Consider the following 21,362-nt stretch of genomic DNA (forward strand, 5'->3'; position numbering starts at 1 on the left):
AAAATATGGTTTGGGAAAAAGAATAGCCCAATTCTTAAGGAATGGAAAACTCCCCGGGGGATCTGGGCTCACAGCAATCAGAACCAGCTCAAAGCAGCACTGTATGTCAGATAACTAACACGAAGATTTGTTATGTCGGTTAAATACTACCCTGATCCCAGTGCCATCACCCGCCATGGACTAAGCGCTGCTCCGACTGAGAGCAGGACCAGGAGCCCCTGAGGAGTTCTTTATCAGCTCTGGTCCCTCCTGGTTTTATTACCAAACAGAGCTTCCCATGGAGACCGTCCCCTCTCTCCCTGCACTCACAACAGCCTAAAGCAGTATTTGCCTTAAAGAACAGCCCCGGCCGCTCACAAAATGGACGGCGGCCGAGCCTACTCCTCCCGGCGCTCCCTGGGGCGCGGCCATCTTGGCCCCAGTACTTCATCTCCCATGCCGCCGCGCGGCGGGGGGAGGCGATGTCCGCCATCTTGCCGCTGCCTCCTCCTCCCCCGGTGCGGCTGGATTGAATGAGCGCGCTGCCCGCCCTCCCGCGAGCTGAGCGCCATGTCAGGCACCCCGAGCCGCGGCACCCCCGGCGGGACCCCGCTGTCACCGACCCGCATCTCCCGCCTGCAGGAGAAGGAGGAGCTGCGGCAGCTGAATGACCGCCTGGCCGTTTACATCGACCGGGTGCGGGCGCTGGAGCTGGAGAACGACCGGCTGCTGGTGAAGATCTCGGAGAAGGAGGAGGTCACCACACGGGAGGTACGGCCTGCGGGCCCGCGGCTCCGGCCACCAGCGGCCCGTTGGAGCCGTTTTCCCCGCTCCGTCCCGCAACGGGGGTCCGCGGCCCAGCGGCTCGGCCGAGCCCTTCCCGCCCGCCCGGCTCGGGGCGCGCTGTGGCGGCTCCGTGTGGCCGCGGGCTTGGCGGCGCCATTCGCGTCCCGCCTCGCCCCGGCGGGAAGCGGGTTCCGGCCGACCCCAGCCCATGGGCTCGGCGCCGAGGGCGAAAGCTGCGGGGGCCGGGCCGGGCCGAGCGGAGAGCGCGGAGGGCGGCGGGAGTGCGTGTGGAGATCCGGCTCCTGCCTGTGCGGCCCCTCGGGGGCTGTCAGGGGCTCGGCGGCCGCGCAGTGACACCTTGGAGGCGGCTTAGGGCCGGCACCTGGAAGGGGCCCGGTGTCGGGAGCGGGCCGGCGACCGGCGGTGGTCGAAGCAGCGCGGTGCTCGTCGCGTTTGGGCCAGGGAGGGCCCGCTGCACCGAGCACGGTTCTCGCGGTCCGCCGGGGCTGCGTGCGGGTCTCAGCGGCCGCGGGGTGGTTCTTTGCTGTAGTTTGTAGTGTGTTCCCCATGCGGGCTGCTGGGTGTGCGGTACCCCGTGCCGAGCACGCGTGTTCTGTGCGAGTTGTATAGCAAGCGGAGCGTTAACTTTCCCTTTAGGGTCCGTGTGCTGATGGCCGCGTCTCGTATGGGATGCGATGAAAAACTTGCTTCTCAGCAGAGGAAATGTGGGAATGAAATCCTTGGTGTGTGAATCATCGAGTGGACGGTGTCCCTGCCTGTGGCAGAGGGCTGGAACCGAATGAGCTTTGAGGTCCCTTCCAACCCAAGCCGTTCTGTGGTTCTATGAGCTACTCCCGTGATCTTGGAGGCAAAACTCGGCACATCCTTTTCCCTAAGCCATATTTTGCTTTTCCCTCTTCTGTTGTATCGGCTTTCCCCCAGGACTCTCCTTCCCGTATAGAGGAAGGATGTGGTCAGTGACACAGCTGGGGGCACTCCCACCCATCCTGTACCAGTCCAAACCCCCTCTACATCATGTGGTGGAGGTAATCTGCAAGGTGAGGTGGCCCACCTCTGAGATGAAGTTAAACTTCAGTGGGAAGCCTGTAGATAGCAGCCTTTACTGCAGCTTGTGCTGTGCCACTGTGTAGGCTTTTATTTTTTCCTCCCTTTTTCTTTTTCCTCCCCCCTTTAAGGGTCTGATTTGATGCTGCTTGGGCTGGGAGGAGGCTTTGAATTCATTTTGTTTAAGCAGATTGGATATGATAGTGTCTTGTTGTGGGAATAGTTGCCCTACCTGCAGTCTGTGCACCTAGGACTGAAGTTCCTTTGAAGTCCCTTGGTACCACTTAATGATAGATTATAACTCCCATGTTTTCGAGATAACTAGATATTGCTAACCATAAAGCATGGCTGCATCACTTATCCTATGTGAAATCGTGCTATAAACAAAATAACCACCTCTGATTCAGGGAGCTTTTAAGTCATAGATTGCTGGAGGCGGGAATGAGTTTTACTGCATTTTAAATGCAGGAGGCATTGACAGCACACATGTAATGAGTAACAACAGGACAAGCAGACAACATAGATACAATCTCATTTGACTTTTAATACAGGCATAAACCAACTCCTAATGGCAGTTCTCTGTGTTAACAATTCTGGATGTAGTAATCAGAAATTAAACTTGATGATTTTGATAGCAATCCTTTGCTTGCTTTGCCCTTTGGTTTTCCTTTTTCCCTGTGCAGGCTGGTGGATGGTGGTTTATGACTGTGAGAGCAGTAAAACTGTCAGATTTGGGGTTTACTGGAGTAGAGGAATCCTTTCCTTTCACTTTCAGGACCTATCTAGTAAACTGGATTTTCTGCTGACAGTTCAGTTTTCTTGGTATACTTGGTACAGTTTATTGGAAATCACGTGTATAAAGTGATTAGGCTTAGCATGAAGTAAGATATTAATCAAAACCACCCCCCAACGAAACAAAAAAGAACATAAAAATAAACACATCCCAAAGCAACTCTGTGTAGAAGCACAGTTAAGTGTAGTCCTGTGGTGGTGGCACTGTTCTAGCTGCATCATTATATATATATACACCTTTATATTATTCAACATATTTGAAATAGAGTATTTTCATTAAATTCCCCCTTGTCCTCAGCTGTGTGTAAATTTTGTTCTGATTTTTTTCTATTTTATCTGTTTTAGTTGTTTAAATATTGTTATACTTTCAGCTTTGCTCTAGTAGTGGCAGGGACCATCATCTGCTACTCTGGTAGATGGAATGATGCATGTTGCGGGGTGGCAAACAGGAGTGACTGCTCACCAGTGGGCTCTATGTTGACACCTGAGCCTTCTGCCTTGAGTGCAGGTGGTGGATCTATAGTCCAAAGCAAACGGGAGGCTGAGGATTGCTATGACCAACGGTAGACAAGAGCATGGTATCATAAGATGTTTGTCCATTGCTTGTAACTCCAGTATCCCACAGTAACCATGTCTGAGAAAGGGGCTGGGATGGGATCATTTCTGACATGCTCGTCCCCACCCCTGCATGCATGGGAACAAAGGGGTGGCATTTCTGAGCTTGTTCTCAAAGCTCTGGTTTAGGGGAATGTCTTTGAGATGAGTGAAGTCCTGCTTGGTGCTGTTTGGGCAAGGACCATAGTCAGTGTTGTGCCAGGCTCTTTAATCATCAGCTGCTTGGAATGTTCTTTTTCCTCCTTGTTTTAGTCACCAGTCTGCAGAAGGTAAAAGGAAGCAGCCACTTTCCCCTCTGTTGGGCAATCTCCTTAGTCCTACAGACCACAGCTGCCTCATGGCTCTTCTTGAGGAACACAAAGCTGCCACCTCTTAACAGCAAAGAAAAGAAACTTTACAGAAGTTGATTCATCTTTAGTCCTCTACTAATTATAGCCCCTTTTCCTGCTTTTCCTAACTGTCCAATGCTGTTCTATCTCTACTTGTGTGCAGTAGGCCTCTAGAGAGCTACAAATATATAACAGTAGGTTCTCAGACAAATGCAAAGAGTACTTTGTGTGTCTGGACGAACCTGTGGTTATGCTGATTTCTTGTTTGCTCTCTTGCATGAATCCCCTTAGCTTAGTCTATGTCAAGAGAACTTTAGCTCATCCCCTTGCTTTTCTACCTTGCCTAGTATATGACTGATGCACTTCTCACTGTGCTGGGGTTACTGTTACAATGACCTCATTTGTGAGGCTGGGAGGAGGAAATGCTGGAAGGGCTGAGAGGAAAAAGCTCCTAGAGCTCTCCTCAGTTCCCTTTCTACCAAGTCCTTCTCCTCCCCTGCAATGCTTACGATTGCAGCCCTCCATGATGGGCATGGGAGAGATACCCCACTGTTCTCACCCACAGAAAGGAGGAGCAGAGATGTAGTAGGTGTGGTGTTGCCACCTGCAAAATACATGTTCAGATGCTGCCGTGGATGCGCATTCAGGAGCTGTAGCCTCCAAGATGTGGGGTTAAATGGTCTTAGGGCACTGCAGACATCATCTGGGAGGTGATGGTGGTGGTCCACAACACACATCATCATTGTTCTTGAGAACTTGACTCATATTCCGGGTGAGTCTGAGCTGTAGCTGACTGGCAGCCCTTTGTCAGTCCAGAATCGGGTGAGTAAGAACATATTGAGCCACACATGGTGGGAATACACTTATGTTTAGCATGTAAATGCATGTTAGTGAGATTAATGTTTTATTACTAAATTTCTCTGGACTCACTTGGAGTTGGATGGGGCTTCTTGCCTAGCACATTCATTGCCTTCTTGGCGTGTTTCCTGTGTTTTCATTGAGAAGCCTTGCAGCTTCTCTCAAGATACTGCCATGGGAGAGTCTGTGTTCTTGTGTCTATCCTTGAACTGCTGCACAGGGAGCTCAGAGTGCTCCCAGCACAGGTTGATCGGTTGAGGAGCATCAGCCTTTCAGACTGGTCTGTGGAAGCATCTCTAGTTCCTTGTTCTCTATATGCTCTAGTTTCTTGTTTTGTGTGTGGCCCAATTACAGACTTAGAGGTTCTTTCCTTGGCAAAAGAGGGGAAAAAACATGGGAGCACCTTCAGAGTGCAACTTGTAGGATGCTCAACTTGGCCTCTGTACAGGAGGAGTTGCAGGAAGAGAAGGACAGGGCTTGGAGCAAGCTGCTCTAGTGGCAGGTGTCCTTGCCTGTGTCAGGGGGTTGGAAGTGTATGGGCTCTAAGGTGCCTTCCAACCCAAGCCAGGCTGTGATTCTGTGATGGCTGAGCAGATCCTGCAGAGTGACACTGGGTTGTGCCACTGCTGGTGACAACAGGAGTTTGGTTTTTACCGCCACAGAACTGTCTTTCAGGATTGATGACTGCTTCAAAGAGAGGGGATCCACCTGACTAAGTAGGCAAACTTTTCCTTGCCAGCAAGGCTGGTCAGCCTGCTAAGAAGAACTTTATATGGGAATGATGGGGTAGGGAGAGATTCCTCTCAGGTGAGGAAGTGGTGGATGGGGAAAGCAAGCAAAAAAGGCCTGGGGTTGTGCAAGCAGAGGAGAAAGCAACAGAAAAAGGATGGAATGGGAACACCCCAAGCATGGGCGCATGAAGAAGGAAGTGCCTATGGGACAGTCTTGTGGGGAAAGCTCTACTGCCCTGCGTGGGGAGTCATCACTTGGGTGCTTCTCTGAAAAACCAGTGTGTGTAGCGTGGGGAGCAGACAAGGAGCAAGCAGTCTGTGGGCAGTTACACCTCTGTGGTCTCATTGGGATCAGGGATAGCTCACACAACTAGAGTGCTGGGATGGATGGATACAGGCTTTTCAGGAAGGTGGGGAGGGAGAACAGTGGGAATGCTGAGAGCTCTGCCTGAAGACAGGTTAAGAGCTAGCTGGGAACCTGTTGGTCTGCCTACTAATTCTGACCAAGACGGGGTGATGTTGTGAACTGCGTCTGCTACTGACCTGATCAAGAAGAGGTAAATGAGGCCGCCTCAAGTCAGCTGGGAGAAGCCTCACATGCCCTAGTTTTTGTGCTCTGCTAGGTATTTTGTGCTACCTAATATTTAATAAATGAGGAAGGGCAGTGACCATGATGTGGTCAAGTTTGGGATCTGTAGAGGATGAAGCAGCACAAAAAGCAGGACCACAGCTCTGGATACAAGGAGAGTAGGCTTCAGCCACTTCAGGCCTCTGCTTGGTAGAATCCCATGCCCTAGAGAGCAAAGGGGGTCCGTCAAAGCTGGGTTGATATTCAAGGATGACCTCCTCCAGGCTCAAGAGTGGTCCATCCCAACAATCAGGAAGTGGAGCAAAGGTGGCAGGAGGCCATATGGATGAGCAAGGAGGTCCAGACTAAACTCGGACATAAGGAAGGCTCATGTACTCATTGTCTTCTTATCAGACCAGTCTTCAGGAATTCCAGACCCCTGCCACCTGAGTGAAAGCCTGGCACAAGGAATAAACCCATCTTGAAGTGTTCTCCTGTTCAATTTGATAATCTAGAACTTTCCTTGGTGTTATCATAAATCCATATTCTCTTTGCATCCTATTGTCAGAGTTCTGGCAAGGTTTTAGCGGGTTTTTCTTGCTTTTTTTCCTCTTTTCAGTGATTGAAGGTGTTCCTGCTCATTGCTGTCTGCTGCCTCTGCTGGAAGTTGCACTGTGTCCTTACCTCTCAGTTATTTCTGGCTGTTCAATGCTTTACCTTAAAATGCCAGTGAAAGTGGCTTTTTGACTAACACTTTGACTTTGGAATTGGAGCTTTGTGTTTCCTTCTAATGTTTGTTACTGGAATAAGAGCAGAGATGTGGTTAACATGAATGAAATCCATACCAAGCTACCACACTGGTTATGCCATGAATGAATCAGTTCTTTCTAATTAAGAAGCACAGTCCCTGGTTCTCTTTCTACCAACAGGTTCTGAAACAGCTTTTGTCAGGCAATTTTCAGCTCCAGCTAATGACATTCTCTCTACACAGGAGTTGCATGAAATGTTTATTCTCTGTTCAGAATACCATTGTTTTGGCGCTGTATGAAAGAGTTCAGCATAGTCATGGTACACCTCTTTGTAGGAATTTCTTTATCTTGTAACTGGTAATATGGAGTAGAGTTGGCTTGTGCCATTGACAACCTCTGACTATCAGCTATGGAGTAAAAAAACCCCCAAGCTTAAGTAGAATAAAGATTGAAAGAATTAATTCTTTAAAAAGAAGGTAGTAAGTTTGCATGGGTAGACAGCCAAATCAGATCTGGTGTGTGGTTTGCTCATAAACCAAGGCTTATCAGCCCTTACACTGTTGTATTTTAGTTAATTTCAGAAGCTTTAGAGACTATAGTCTATATCAGGAGCTTTCATTATATCCCGACTGCTTTTCATCAGTCTTTTTGAAGACCAGATGGTTGAGTCTGGCATTGGAGCCACTGTGATGTTGGAATAGGCACTCCAAGGAATAGCACAGTTTGCTTTGTTGTTCCTGTGTTTTATGCTTTGTAATAAAATTGCTCTTCCTAAAGATGGTGCATTCAGCTTTTGGCTCTTCTCGCTCCCTGATTGCTCTGTTTTCTGAATTTAACGTTAGTGATAGTTGTCCTGGTGTCCTTTCATAGAATCAATAGCATGGAGCAGCCCAGACACCCCCGTGTGTTTGGCTGCACCCCCAGAGCATGAGCAGCAGGTCAAGGCAGGGGATTCTCCCCCTCTGCTGTGCTCTGGGCAGACCCCCCCTTGCAGTCCTCATCCAGCTCTGGGGCAACACCACAAGGGGGGGCATGGAGCTGTTGGAGCGAGTCCAGAGGCCAGGGAGATGCTGCAAGGGTTGGAGCAGCTCTGCTCTGGAGCCAGGCTGAGAGAGCTGGGATGGGTCAGCCTGGAGAAGAGAAGGCTCCTGAAGGGGAGACCTCAGAGCAGCTCCAGTGCCTGAAGGGGCTGCAGGAAACCTGGAGAGGGGCTTGGGACAAGGGCCTGTAGGGACAGGCCAAGGGGAATGGCTTTAACCTGCCCGAGGGGAGACTGAGATGAGCTCTGAGGCAGAAGCTCTTCCCTGTGAGGGTGGTGAGACACTGGCACAGGGTGCCCAGAGAAGCTGTGGCTGCCCCATCCGTGGCAGTGTTCAAGGCCAGGTTGGACACAGGGGCTTGGAGCAAGCTGCTCCAGTGGAAGGGGTCCCTGCCTGTGGCAGGGGGTTGGAACTGCTTTAAGGTCCCTTCTTGGACTGTTAATCTTTGAGTTGTTCTCATATCTGAATACTTTCTTCCCCTTAGGTGAGTGGAATCAAGAGTCTCTATGAATCTGAACTGGCTGATGCTCGAAGAGTTCTGGATGAAACTGCCAAAGAGAGGGCCAGACTACAGATTGAAATAGGAAAACTGAGAGCAGAACTTGAGGAGTTCAATAAAAAGTAAGGAAAATCTTCCATGATGCAAGATGATGATGATTTTTTGCATTGGAACGGGCAGTTTTTGCAGTAGGAGTGATACTATTGGGTCTTCCTAATGCCTTTTGGATGCATTGCAGATCAGTGAGAAGATAGAGGCTTGTTGGTACAGCTCATCAGGGCAGATCATCTGACCAGTATGTTCACAAATGTATTTGTAGAAACAAAACCAGTATACTCTGAGTTGGGCAGTTCAGACAACTAGAGGCAGAAAAGTTTAGTTGTGCCTGTTTCTGTCCTCCTGTGTCTCTGGTTATGTGACCACGCACAATGGAAGCTGCTTTGTAAACCAGGTTGAGAAACTAAGTTAAAACTGACCCATCCAAGGAAGGTTCACTTTTAAAGGTTATCAGTTTCATAATCTGCTTCAGTGCTCTGACTCATAGCAGAAATGAAGGAAAAGGGTGGCCTTAAGGAATTCGGGAATACGGAAGCAGTGTTGCCTTAAAAACACATGAAGCTAAAACGCAAGTGTGCTGCAAGAAGATCTTGTATCAACTGTACTTTAAAAACCTGCTGTTCAGTCTGAATCACAGAGAATTGGCCTGATAAACTGGCTCTGAAGCCAACTGCAATCCATCATTTCCATTCCCACCAGGGAGTTTTCATAACCAAATCCTGGTCAGCAGTTGAAACTTCATTTTTAAAATTAATATATGGATATAAAATCGGTTTTAATCCAGTAGTCCTACTGTAAGTCACCCATCTCCCTTCATTTGCATCTAAGTAGTTATAAAAGGAATCATATAATCATAGACTGGTCTATGATTATATACTATGATTCCAGATCTGATTGTCTGCAACGCATTTACAGTGAGTTGTTTTACTGCATAACGCATGTGATGCAGGGTCCTGTGTCTGGGGAGTCTGTTTTAAAGCCTTTCCGATTGCTGCTGAATAGCTGTTTTTAAGTAGAAGTTGTGTTTTGTCTATATATTTCCTGCAAGCTGCTGAGCTTGAAGACACTGCACATATGTTGCAGAACAGAATTCACACAAACAGATTGGACTAATGATTAAAAGAATTGGTTATAGGGAAATGAAAAACAAATTCAGAGATTGCACCAAGGAAGATGAATTTTAAGATGGTTTAAGAGGAAAAGGCAAGAAGCCATTCCCTGTGTTCTTGGTGTGAGATTAAAGTGAGCTTAAACTGCAGCAAGGACATAGTGCTTCACAGAAAACCCTATGTTTTTAATAACATAATGACATACACTCAGAGAAGCTGCAGAAAGTCAGTATGTTAGAGGAAAAGGCAGACAAGTAATTGGTGGGCAGGAGGAAGATGACCTTGATAGTGTCTGTGAGTTGGACCTAACAGCTCAAATAATCATATTCAAAGTGACCAGAACTGCTTTGCTCGTAATGAATACTGCTGAGAAATACTGGTTTATTCCTATGACCACATTTCCACAGTGAATTACTTTACTACTTCAGGTGGGAATACATCTTGAGGAATGGACTTGGCCACATCAAGTACAAAACACTGGGAATGCTCATGTGCCTCTAAGGAGATGCATGTGCTCTGCTTCTTGGGCTGTAGTCCAAAATGATAGATGTCAGCAATTAAATGTGCTGTGAAGCACTGAGATGGCAAAATACTCCACACCTTGTGTGTGAAGCTGCTTTATTGTCATCTTTTAGCTGGCAGAGTTGCCTTCTTGTTTTATTCTTGCCTGCCCATGACATTCTTTACTAGGCAATGCAATTACAACACACTGGTACTAGCTGTGAGTTTTAAGAGGCATTTACTATTGCTTTCATTAGCTGCATTTGCAGGTTACTGTAGCAGCCATGTAGTGGTATACTTATCCTAATCAAATGTGTATCATAACCAAATACCTGTAGTATTAACCAGGACATGCGCCAGACGTGTGCACCCACTTAATAAATGTAATGAACTTTCGTTTTTAGCTACAAGAAGAAAGATGCAGATTTGTCTGTGGCTCAGGGTCGCATTAAGGATCTTGAAGTGCTGTTCCATAGAAGTGAAGCAGAACTCAACACTGTCCTGAATGAGAAACGCAGTCTGGAGGCAGAGGTGGCTGATTTGAGAGCCCAGCTTGCTAAGGTATGGCTGTGACTGCTTCTAGACTCAGTATTGTCACACGTGGTGTTCTTTGCAGTTAATTTATAATCTGAACATAATAGATCCGTCTCTCTTACTGGTGAACCTTTGCTTGCTCCTCTTGAATATAAAACTAAATAGTAAGAAATGTCTAAAATAACCACAGCAACATCATGGTTTAGAAATGTTACTAGTCAAAAGCTTTTATTTAAAACTTTCTGGTAGGTGTTTGTATAGTCATGAGGTATCAGATACTAAATGTTGTCCTTAGTAATGTCCTGCATAATTCAGACTTAGGTTAGAGTACCCAGTAGAGCAATGCTAGCAAGAAGAACATGCAGAATGTATTGTGCTTGAGGAATTAATATTCCTCAGCTCCATTACCATCCTGTATTGAAATAATCCTATGTTTTAAATAACCAGTCTACAAACACAAAAGCTTGCTTAAATATTCATAAGCCTGCACACACTTTCTTTTGTTGTGGTGGGTTTTGTTTTGTTTGAGGTTTTGTCGTTGGGCTTTTTGTTTCCTTTAAATGGCTTGTCATTAGATGTGTGAATAATTGGTCTAGAGATGGCAGATGAAGACCATAAGGGAATTATGGATCAAGAACAGGGGTCCAGACAAAATTAGATCCTTACCTTTAAAACTGTTGCCTAGGCTGAAGATGGTCACGCTGTGGCTAAGAAGCAGTTGGAGAAGGAGACCCTTATGCGTGTGGACCTGGAGAATCGGTGCCAGAGCTTGCAAGAGGATCTGGATTTCAGGAAGAATGTGTTTGAGGAGGTATTGTCAACCTAATAAAGTTATCATAGTCTGAAGTTTAGGCAGCTTTTACTCAAACTGACTGTAAGCAGTTACCAACTAGTCCAGGTAGGGAAAATCAGTATTACCCTTGCTAGGAATAGATGGAGTAATAAAATAGTCAAAGGTTTTGCCAGAGTTAGACAGTAAATCAGTGGCGGAGTTGAGTGACAGGGGTATTGTCTATGGGCATGTGAGCTTACATAGCAGCTGACTACTGTGGGAAAGGGAATGTCTTGTTCCCTCTCTCTGGACCTCCTTACTTGCACCAGCTCTAATGAGTAGAGGTCATCCAGTATATAGAATGAGACAGGAGATCTGCATGTGCTTAAAAGTGAAACTTGAAGATGCAGATTTTTCTCTGTAATAAAATGCAGATGTTTTGCTATATTCACACTCAATATGTGTAATGGTCACAAAAGGGGTTAACTTTTATCTGACTCCTTGTAGACTGCTATTGTACTGTAGGGATGTATATAGAGAAGGAAAGGGTTTGTAATGCAGCAGATGGGATCTCTTTGCTATGTAAAAAATCATGTTCTCTTCTCCCCATCTTCCCCCTGTTTTAACTTCTGTAGATCCCTTAAGAATTAGATCCTGCTAAATGAGAACTGTAATTTGCATCTGTTAGTACGTGGAGCAATGCTTAGGCTTAAATGCTTTTAGTACTGTAGTTCCTATGTACTAATTAGGAGTGAAATAGTTAATTGTTGTCTGAATGGAATTGCTTGTACTGGTTTACCCTCATGTGGTAATTTGTCCCCCTTGTGTGTGTAGGAAATAAGAGAGACAAGAAAACGTCATGAACATCGCTTAGTTGAGGTGGACACGAGTCGCCAACAGGAGTATGAATCCAAAATGACTCAGGCCCTGGAGGATCTGCGAAATCAACATGATGAACAAGTCAAACTGTACAAAATGGAGCTTGAGCAGACCTATCAGGCCAAGGTAACTCCTGCTACCTGCAGTCTGACAGGATGTCCACTTGCTGAGATAAAATGGTTTCTATCAGCCCTACTGTCTTTAAGGAGACAAGTAATTATAATTGGAAGAAGTTTTGTCCCATTGTTCTAATGCCTCCTCTGGTGCTTGTGCGCAGATGCATTTTCAAGGGGGGTAAATAGCCAGGAGTAGCTTTAGCCAAGAAAGGCCTCGTTGTGAGACAAAGCATGGTCACTGCAGAGGACTCAGTAGGAATAGTCGATGTCATGCAATGACCAATGTGACAATGTTTCCTGCTCTAAGGGCTTTTGATGTCAGTAGTCCAGTTCTTCCTCCAAAAGGATATTTGCAGGTTATCTAAATCAGTGCAAGTGACTTGTCTAAACCTTGCCTTCCAGCTGGAGAATGCCAAACTGTCCTCTGACCAAAATGACAAAGCTGCTGGTGCAGCTCGAGAGGAGTTGAAGGAGGCTCGCATGAGAATAGAAACTCTCAGCTACCAGCTTTCTGGCCTTCAGAAACAGGTAAGGGTCTGAAATTGCTTTCTCCTCTATTACAGAGCACAGTGTTGTTTGGATATATGAACTTCCATCCCTTAATACTTCCTGAATTTTATGGAGAAAAATGATTTGTGTTGGAAAGGACCTTAAGATCATCCACTTCCAACCCCCTGCCTCACACTAGACCAGATTGCCCAAGGCTCTGTCCAACCTGGCCTTGAACACTGCCAGGGATGGAGCATTTATCACTTCTTTGGGCACCCTGTGCCAGTGTCTCACCACCGTCACAGAGAAGAACTTCTTCCTTATATCCAACCTGAACTTCCCCTGTTTCAGTTGAAACCCATTGCCCCTTTTCCTGTTGCTACAGTCCCTGATGAAGGGCCCCTCTCCAGCATCCTTGTACCCCCCTTCAGACACTGGAAGCTGCTCTGACCTCTCCGTGCAGCTTCTCTTCTCCAGGCTGAGCAGCTCCAGCTTTCTTAGCCTATATTCATACGGGAGGTGCTCCAGCCCCCTAATCATCCTTGTGGCCTCTGGACTTGCTCCAACAGCTCCATGTCCTTACCTTGAGGGCACCAGAACTGCACACAGTGCTGCAAGTGGGGTCTCATTTTATGTTCCTTTGGGAGGGAGTTGAATTTTTACCATGTTCCCTGTGCCCACACAGATACCAAGTGGGTTTTCCTTTGCTGTCTTCCCAGGCCAGTGCAGCAGAAGATCGTATTCGTGAGCTGGAGGAAATGATGGCTGGTGAGCGGGAGAAGTTTAGGAAGATGCTAGATGCAAAGGAGAGGGAAATGACAGACATGAGGGACCAGATGCAGCAGCAGCTCACAGAGTACCAGGAGCTGCTTGATGTTAAATTAGCACTGGACATGGAGATCAGTGCTTACCGCAAGCTCCTGGAAGGAGAAGAGGAAAGGTATGTACAGATTCCATGTTCTTAGGACTCACAGGAGTTACTTGCACTTCTTATGTTTTCGGTTTCGCTAAAGTCATACTGGCTTCACACTACAATGTGTTGTATGGAAGACTTACATAAAACACATGTAGGTGTTCTCTGAACACTGTATTTTGGTTTTTATAATGGTCTCAGAGTACAGTGCAATATATCATTCCATGCTTGACATTCACAGAAGCACAGAATGGTTTAGGTTGGATGTTAGGTTAAAGCCATTCCTCCTTGTCCTGTTCCTGTAGGCCCTTGTCCAAAGCCCCCCTCCAGGTTTCTTGCAGCCCCTTTAGGCACTGGAGCTGCTCTAAGGTCTCCCCTTTAGGAGCCTTCTCTTCTCCAGGCTGAACCAGGCCAGCTCTCTCAAAAGCAGAGCAGACATTCATCTTCTCTTTATTCAAGTGCTTATACTTCTAAGTTTTAAAATCATGTGACCCAAGAACATTGTGTTTTGTAGTGAATATACTGGAGGGAAGGGTTAAGCAGTCTGTCCTGCTCTCATTAGCACTGCTTTCCACGTCACATTATCATGCTACCAGGCAATTTCTCAGGGATGGATTACCACATCCTGCCCTTACCCTGCTCCTTATATTCAGCCCTCCTGACACACACAGTGAGGCTCCTTTATGCTTTGCATATTACAGCCTGGTTCCTGAGTATATTGTGGCATTCCTGCTTGGTGTGCAGTCCCCTGGCTGAGTTAATTAAAATTCTTGCTTCCTTGTGTTAAGGTTGAAGCTGTCTCCAAGTCCCTCCTCCCGTGTGACAGTCTCTCGGGCTACCTCCAGCAGCAGCAGTAGCAGCACTTCACTTGTTCGCTCTTCCCGAGGCAAGAGAAAACGGCTTGAGGCAGAGGAGCTTTCAGGCAGTGGAACCAGTGGGATTGGCACTGGAAGTATCAGTGGCAGTAGCAGCAGCAGTAGCTTCCAAATGTCCCAGCAAGCTTCAGCTACAGGAAGTATCAGCATAGAAGAGATAGACCTGGAGGGCAAATATGTTCAACTGAAGAACAACTCGGACAAGGTGAGTGTCAGCAAAACTCCTGGAGAGCAAGGAGGAGCTGAATTGAAAGGGCACAGCCTTTTGTAGCACAAGTAGGTGGAGTCACCTGGAGAGCAGGAGCAGTGTCCCAAGGTGCAGAATCCTGTGGTCATTAACAGGGGCAGGAATCCAAGTTGAACCTTACAATGTACTAGTATATGTGGTGTTTGCGGCAAGAAGAGAGCATAGTTCATGTCCCAATGTCCCTGTGCTGGTACCTTGCTCATGTGAATAGCCTTGCTGGCTCTGGCAGAATGGTTTTGTCTGAAATGTCTTTTTCAATTTTGCTGAATGACCTGATGGAATTTACACTTGAGACTATGAGTGGGTATAGAAAAATACTTTGAAGTTAGAATGCAGATGTTTACCAACCATGTAAATTTATATCCACATCATTTTAATAGAGAGACCTAGAGAAAGCTGTGGTGCCTCTTTGCTTGGTTTTGCTCACCCTAAATAACCTGATGACTCTCTCCATTAGGATCAGTCTTTGGGTAACTGGCGACTGAAAAGACAAATTGGAGATGGAGAAGAAATTGCCTACAAGTTTACTCCTAAGTATATCCTCAGAGCTGGGCAGACTGTAACAGTAAGTTCTGCTTACAGTGTGTCAACCACGTACTCCTTTTAGCGATACTGTGGCAGTTGTAAAACGCTTGGTACAGCCTGATTTGATGTGAAACTTGGGGTTTCATGGATCTCGTCTTAGAGGAGCAGGGTTTCAGTTACAAAAATGCAGAATAGAAATTTCTATGTGAAGCATGAAACCACTTTGGGGACAAGATACAGTTGAAGAAAAAGGTGGGTTTGGGGGGGGGTAGGTGGGTGTTGGTTTTCAGACACCTTTGCCCAGGTTTGGAACAGGAACCCTGCTCAACCTCTTGATGAAATAGAATGTTTCAGAGCTTTCCTTCAGTCTTGTGAACTTTAGTTACAACTGGGTGTTCTCAGCCTTAACTGTAGTAGAACAGCCGCTTTTCTCTGATGGTGTGTTTGACTTGCATAATATGTTGCATGTTATTGCAACAGATGCAATTTCAGAGGAAAAAAGATGACTTTCTTTGAATCAATTCCAGCTATTTCTATATGTATCTTACTCAGATACATACAAAGATGGCATTGCTACACTAGAAGCTGCAGTTTGCCTTGGCTCCATGCAGTAGGCTCATTGAGATGGGAAGGATGAATTTGTGTGTTAAGAATTGATAATTGCAATAGTAGAGAGTTGTTTGTTGTTATGGCCACTGTTACCCTTTGTTGTAGACAGAATAATAACTTACTACAAGTAGTGGTGTAAAACTGCCAGTGGAATTCAGGAACAAAACCAACATGCAAAGAAAAAGTAGGAGAATTAGGGGGTTCTGTGTATATATAAAACTAAAAGGTGCATCTCCAGGTAATTACAGAATGTCTTTCTCACTAGATTTGGGGTGCAGATGCAGGAGTATCCCATAGCCCCCCTTCTGTTCTCGTGTGGAAGAATCAAGGCAGCTGGGGCACCGGAGGGAATATCCGCACGTACCTTGTCAACTCCGAAGGAGAGGTAGGAAGAAGCTGGGGGCTGGGTTAGTTCCCAGAGCCCTTCATTTGGAGGGCACTGCTGGGGGGATGGCAATGCCAAAATCCTGATTTTTTAAGGTCCCCCCCCATCCAAAATAAGTTTCTAACACTGAAATAACCTTGGTTTTTGGAATTGTTTTTAGTGTTAGATCTAGGGCAAGTTGCTTTAAAACCTCCAAAATTTAATAGGGGTATTGTACTGTGATGGGATAGCAAAAGCTTAAGGTAGCTATAGACTACTGCTGTCTCCTTGTCTGTCTTTTTGTGTAGGAAGTTGCAGTGAGAAGTGTCACTAAATCAGTAGTTGTGCGAGAGAACGAAGAGGAAGAGGATGAAGCAGAGTTTGGAGAGGAAGACCTTTTCAACCAACAGGTAACAAGATGCAGACCAGATATTTAACTTGTGCCTCATTTGTTTGATTAATCAGGCGTAAGATTTAGTCAGGGTCTCTTAAACTCGAGCTGTCTGGTCCATTCTTCCAATGGATGCTTGCAGAGGACAAACTTGGAATGCCTTGCGGCATTGTTGCAGTGTACAGGGAGTATAACCTGTGTGACTGCTCCAGGAGTTGCTGCTTGAGCAGTACAAGAGTACAGTGCCTGTTGCTGCAAGCTTCAGCTTAGTGATTTACTTTTCATAGTATATATCTGCCATGTCTGAAATGAACTTGATTTTCTTAATAATACCTTACATCTTCATAAGCTGTAGTTATATATTCATTATATATAAAATATAATATTCATAAGCCTGTGTAATACCTGACCAGCAGTGGCAGAGTACAGAGCAGTTGTGCAGCACAGAGCTCTTTCCAACAGAAACATCCTTTGAGTTTGCTGTAAAGCTAATGCCATCTTGACTGTCATTTGTCATCTGTATCAGTATTGAAAGGATGGAGATTAACCAGTGAACCACAAGGAGACCAGCAGTGTCTCAAGCCTGGCAGTAGGCTGTGATTTACATGGTGCTTTCTCTAAAGTTGTGCTATTACTTCAGTATAACCAGAGTCCAGGCTTACAACATGAAAAGCCAGCAAGAATTGAGTTCAGCTTTTTCTGTCTTATTTTAGGGCGATCCCAGAACAACCTCCAGAGGATGTGCTGTGATGTGAAGAAAGAAACAAATAAAACTACTATTTGCTTCTTTTCCCCATTTCTTTCTTTTTATTTTGGCTAATTTTTTTCCCTCCAGAGCCACTGAAAACTATTTTTATATGCATCATCTGATTTCTTTGAAGTTTACTCTTGGTACATTTTTATAAAAAGAAAACACAAAAAAAAAACCTTTTCCTGAACCAAACTGCCAGAGTTTTTAATAGTAATTTTTTTTTTCCTCCCTCTTTGTTGAAACACTAGAGTGGAATGCTTTTTTCCCATATCCAGAGTTTAAAGTCTTATGTACGAACCTGCAGCAGAAATGGGTTGAGACTCCTGGAGCGTATGGTAAATCTATAATTGCAGATATAGCCAGGATAAACTCCAAAAGGAAGTTTAGGAAGGCATGTTCACCTGTAGGGCCCCAGGAGAGATTCCCACAATGTTACTACCATTGCTTAAATCGTGGAGGAATCTTGCCTGGTATCCTCAGCAGTGTCCAGCTTAGGAAAATGAGACCCAACGTTCATGTAAAAGTGCTCCTCCAGGGAAGGAACCAAAGGGAAGTTGTGCTGGAGACTTGGGACCAGAACATCTTGTCCTACCCCAGGGTTTGACACTGGTAGAAACGTCTGAGTGTCAACACCTTTAGCTCCATATAATTATTTCAGGAGATGGAGGATGAAGGCTTCTGCTTACTGAATACACTACACCTTAAGGTGTGGAAGTGTCAAACCCAGAGTTTTAACTGTTTTATTTTGGGGGGATTTTGACATTGTCACCAATGAGACCTTGTTAAATCATGGATGCAGGTTGTGATGTGCAGTCGTTATGCCATGAAGCATCATGATTTAACACTTTTGACATATTCAGCATTAAGCAGAATGATGAGCATTTTAGATGTTGAAAATGTTTTTACTTTTGGCAGTGATAAATATTAGGGATTTTAAAGGTTATCCTGCATAAATGTTCTCTTTTTTTAATCGGAGGTGGATGCAGCTTGTCCATACTTACAGTCAAAGGGGCATTGTCAGATATCTTAAGGAGCAGCATTTGCAGAATACTACAGACATAGTTTAAGAACCTCTTTAAAAAGCTAAGAGAAACTGCTGCTTAGGATGTTAGCATTGCTTTGTGGTGTTCAAATGCTTAAAGTCAAGTCTAACAGGAAGTGAAGGGACAATAATGCTTTTTATAATAAATGCTTTCCGTGAGTAGCAGATGGTTTTTGGTTCAGGATGGTGCATTCTGTGTCTGACAGTGTCCCTTTGAATTAAGGTTTCTTCTGCTGCACTTCTCTGCAAGCTCTTGACTCCTATCAGGGTTAGTATTCCTACAGTAGCACATCTTTAAGCACTTGGAAAAGGCCTTGACTGCTCCAAAGAATGTACTTGCTGCTGTACAAGCAAATGTGGTTTTTTTTTTTTCCACTAGTTATTAGCTTTGGATACAAAATTTGGATACCAGTTGATGCCAGCATAGATTCCTGTTTTTACCTGCATTCTTGAACTCTGATCTTGTCCTTCAAGTAGTTTAGATTCATCAAACAAGCTACAAGGTTTGGATGTTTTCGGTGGCTTTTGGACATTATGTTCTCTGAACATTATTGTGACTGACAGATATAACCTAGAAAGTCAGTTTAGTGGCTTTGACTGATGGCTTTGTAATGCAAGCAGGGTGGGAACAAAAGGGGGGGGGGGTAAGCTTATGGATTTATTTTGCCATTTAAAAATAAATCAAAGATGCTACTTTCTCTATTTGAGTGGGATGACTGAAGTCCAGAAATTAATGGCTATTTACAATTACATTGTAAACCGTTATCAGAGAATCCATTACAGAAAAGCACTATGAAAGTTTGGCTGTTTGGGCTAATGGGATAACTCCATTGATGTACTTGGCTGGTTTTCTAATGTAATTTTCCCACTCTGCTTGAGTAGAAGGTTAAATATGTAGTAAATCACGTCTCTGTCAAATGTATTTAGTGGAATTATGTTTCTCAGACATACTGTGATCAATTACCTTTTCTAAATTTGGTGTTAGACAAATGAATGCAATCAATGTAAAAGCATTTTTGCAATGCACCTTCCAACCACTGGACAGCATTTCCCTTTCTGACCCACAGCTTCTAGAACATACTTTAAATGATGGTTGAGGGCTTTTTGCCTTTTTTTTTTTTTCTTCTTTGCCATAAAGTTCTGTGTTTATGTGTTTGGTTTTTTTTTCACGTTGGCCAGTTTTCAGATTGCTTATTCTGCTTTAAGATTGTCCTGTAAGCTGTTCTGTGATCTTTAAATACTAATGCAGTGAGCGTGTAGTTCATTTGTATTTTTTCCTGTGATTTTTGTTCTTTTCTCCTGTAAAGAATGGGCTGGGAAAGGCAGCTTCAACGAGGGAAAACCTCTTTGCTACCTGAGCCATAGTTTTCTTAACAGCTACTGTATGGGGAATGTGTCGTGTTGCAGCCTTAAGGACTGGTGCTTGCAGACCTTGTGATGGGCACTGTGCCCTTCAGGAACAGCCTGCAGGCTACTGGAAATCTGATCCATGGATCCAAGCTGTAAATTACAAGACATAGAAAAACTACTGTATTCCATGGACTTCCTTTGTTGCATGTGCATCTTCTCTGGGTGCCATCCTTTCCTCTTGCTTTTGACGCTGAGCTTCAGTATAACAGCACTATCCCTTTGGAGCTGGTGCTCCATCCTGGGAGTTTTTTTGGCTTTACCAAACAGAAAAGCATTGCTTTGTTGTGGGTTTGTTTTTTTATTTTTTTATTACTTTTTTGTCTTTCAAGAATTTGTTTTTTTCAGGGTAATGAAAGTGCCCCCTTCCCCTACTTCTTCAGTCCTATGTGTAAACCACACTTGGAGCATAGTCAGCGTTTCTTCTCCAGTGTCTGATACCTGGTGCAGAGTTTGAAGGAGAAAGATTTGACTTGTCAGGAGGCAAAGTATTTTCAGGCTTGGCTGATAAAGGACATCAACCAGTAAAGCTTTTACCAGAGTAGTTACTTGAGTGTAACTACCCCTATGGATGTTCTTGTTCCAAGAAAAACTTTATTCTGGGTGGAATAGTAAAACTGATTCCTAAATAATTCTCAGTGGTTAAGAGGGGGAAGGAATAACAGCAGAATAGTTAAGCCAGTCCTTTCCTTGTGTAGATCATAAAATCATAAAAAAATATGATAAACAAACACCACCTAATCATGAGTTTGTACTGTGTGACAACACTTGTGTGCGAATAACTCATCCTCTGCAGAAGCACTAGGAATGTGACATCCTGCAGATGGTTATGGAGAGCCTCTGACATTTCATTCCCTTCTTTCTCCTTCACTTCTATATGATACTTTACCTGTTATGTTGCAGTGATTAATTCCAAGTAACGATGTGGCTGTGATTCCTGTGTGTAGCTTCATTTCCCAGTGTGTCTACTTGGGCTGCTGCTACTCCAGATTTGCCCTGACAGAGCCAATAGTTTACACTGATGCATCGATGGCTCATCTGCAGCGCTGTTTTGCCAGTGGATGGGAATTGGCTGGCAGAGTTTGTAGCAGGAACCAAGTCTCAGGAAGAAAATATCTGCTTCCCGTGACCTGTAATGTCAAAGCCAGACGGGCTTGTCTGCAGCTTGCATGGGTCATGACGGTTGTATTGCAGCATGAAGCAGACTGTACTGTGAAAGGAGATCACGTTTATCCTAGAGCAACAGGACACCTCATGGTCAGTTCAGGGATTTTACTGGGGTTTTTTATACACCCTCTTTTCTTTTTATGCTTCTCCTGTATAAAGGCCCTTTAACTGCAACCTGAACAGAGGATATAGGAGAAGCTTGTAGAAGACCTCTCTACACCCCAGAACATTTGAGAACGTTCCTTTGGTGTGAAAGGTTTTGATGCTGTGTGTTTTCTCTCTCCTGTAGCCACGTCCTCGCTATTAAGCCATTCTATCCCTTCTGTTTGTATCTTCCTTTGAAAGTCTTATCTCTAAACAAAGGCATATCCATATTTGATACTGGATTTCATTGCCATGTTGGGTCCAAGCCCCGTGTGTGCAGGAAACAAAGCCTTGTTGTAAACCAGTGAGTGGAAGGTGAGATGACGATTGCATTTGGTTCAAAGCATTCTTTTTTAGACAAATTCTGTTGGAGAGTTTCTTTTCTCCCTTACAATGGCCTGGGAAACAGAATTTTATTTGCCCTTCAATATGCTTCGCTTTAAACCAATTTAAAATAAT

The 21,362-nt window shown here is 44.9% G+C and overlaps 1 protein-coding gene across 1 annotated transcript; it reads left to right on the forward strand.

Annotated features, from left to right (window-relative positions):
• Positions 1–369: 369 nt before the first annotated feature.
• Positions 370–20,184, forward strand: LMNB2 (lamin B2). The gene is made up of 12 exons (XM_061466847.1): positions 370–750; positions 7,997–8,133; positions 10,083–10,239; positions 10,898–11,023; positions 11,819–11,989; positions 12,382–12,507; positions 13,188–13,408; positions 14,170–14,461; positions 14,961–15,068; positions 15,903–16,022; positions 16,310–16,411; positions 17,106–20,184. The coding sequence occupies exons 1-12, from the start codon at positions 550–552 to the stop codon at positions 17,145–17,147; spliced, it is 1,803 nt and encodes a 600-aa protein (XP_061322831.1). The 5' UTR covers positions 370–549; the 3' UTR covers positions 17,148–20,184.
• Positions 20,185–21,362: the final 1,178 nt, after the last annotated feature.

The sequence above is a fragment of the Pezoporus flaviventris genome, unplaced genomic scaffold (genome assembly GCF_033815535.1).
Source record: "Pezoporus flaviventris isolate CSIRO_AGI_PZ_B2104156 unplaced genomic scaffold, CSIRO_AGI_Pfla_v1 ptg000043l, whole genome shotgun sequence".
NCBI classification, from domain to species: Eukaryota; Metazoa; Chordata; class Aves; order Psittaciformes; family Psittacidae; genus Pezoporus; species Pezoporus flaviventris.

Bases quoted from the DNA above. Each gene is read 5' to 3' on its own strand.
- LMNB2 (XM_061466847.1), top strand. From the start codon at position 550: ATGTCAGGCACCCCGAGCCGCGGCACCCCCGGCGGGACCCCGCTGTCA. The intron at 11,990-12,381 runs GTAACTCCTGCT...CTTGCCTTCCAG, and splicing joins AGCAGACCTATCAGGCCAAG to CTGGAGAATGCCAAACTGTC. The intron at 16,023-16,309 runs GTAGGAAGAAGC...CTTTTTGTGTAG, and splicing joins TTGTCAACTCCGAAGGAGAG to GAAGTTGCAGTGAGAAGTGT.